This window comes from Limulus polyphemus, unplaced genomic scaffold (assembly GCF_000517525.1).
Source record: "Limulus polyphemus unplaced genomic scaffold, Limulus_polyphemus-2.1.2 Scaffold879, whole genome shotgun sequence".
Taxonomy (NCBI): domain Eukaryota; kingdom Metazoa; phylum Arthropoda; class Merostomata; order Xiphosura; family Limulidae; genus Limulus; species Limulus polyphemus.
This window is the reverse complement of record NW_013666489.1, coordinates 61,390-62,435: the sequence shown is the minus strand read 5'-3', so window position 1 is coordinate 62,435 and position 1,046 is coordinate 61,390. Positions and strand designations below refer to the sequence as shown.

General features: G+C 35.9%; 1 protein-coding gene across 1 annotated transcript in view; it reads left to right on the top strand.

Moving 5' to 3' along the window:
* The first annotated feature begins 598 nt into the window (after nucleotides 1–598).
* Nucleotides 599–1,046, top strand: part of LOC111086142 (epidermal growth factor receptor kinase substrate 8-like) — an 18,689-nt gene continuing 18,241 nt past the window's right edge. Inside the window, exon 1 of the mRNA XM_022387810.1 lies at nucleotides 599–620. Within this exon, the coding sequence (XP_022243518.1) occupies nucleotides 599–620 (22 nt within the window). The remainder of the gene's footprint in view (nucleotides 621–1,046) is intronic.

The window sequence follows — 1,046 nt, the reverse complement described above, 5'->3', positions numbered from 1 at the left end:
TTGGTTTAATGTAAGTGGCTATTGTTCTGGACGAACAATACTAAGGAAGGGGTAGAGTTACGACAGTGGAAGTCACGTGACGCTAGTAACACGTCATGAGTTTCTAGAAGGATCATGACTGTTTCTGGCAAGCGGAGAAATAATAGCAGATAAACAGATATAGAGACAGATATTTGAGTCAAGTGAGCGGTAGTGACCGTAAGTAAAGTGCGTGAATCGTTGTGAATTATAGCGTGTGTTTAAGTTAAAGTGACTTTGGAAATTCTGTGTATTGCAAAGTTGTATTGAGAAAGAATAAACTAGTTTTATTTAAGAAAGGACTTGTATCGCTGAAGTTCCTCGGAAAGAATTTTTACGAGAAATTAACAAACGACCAGAGACGTAACAGTATAATAATATATCTGCAGTCTAATGTGTTTTCTATCGCTGTTGTTGTGAGGTCCGTTTTTGATTTTGTAATTTAAAGGTTAAATAGAGGAAAATGTGTGCATTAATTATGACGTTAAGACCAGAAATGTTTAATAAGATAGGCCTAGAACATTAAAAAAAACAACCCATAAGAGCCTTCTAGTACATTCGGAGCTAGATTATAAACACGATGTTCCGTGAAGCATCGTTAAGTTAGTTGGAGAGCGAGTTGAAAGATAGTCAAGAATATAGTTACGAGAGTGTAGAGTTATTTAAAAACAGAGAGTTAACCATTTATCTATCGCGGTTATTTTGTACAAGTTGATTTGTTTTACGTTAATTAAGATTTTTGTAACGTAAGCCAACAAGAGTTTATGACAGTGTACAAGAATTCAAGTTTGTAGAAATGTTATAGTTTACGTTGACTCATTTTCTTCATTTATTTTAAAAGAACCCGCCAACGAAAGGAGAATGCTTTGATACTATTTTTAGGCCTAAGGAGATTTATTAACATAAGTGTCAAAGCTGAGGTAGGCGGATCTAATAAGTACGTAGCACCAACGGTGGTTGAGGCACGTAACGTAACAAACAATATTCAAGTGATGCGTCAGCGAGGTCACGTGACTAGTATCACGCCA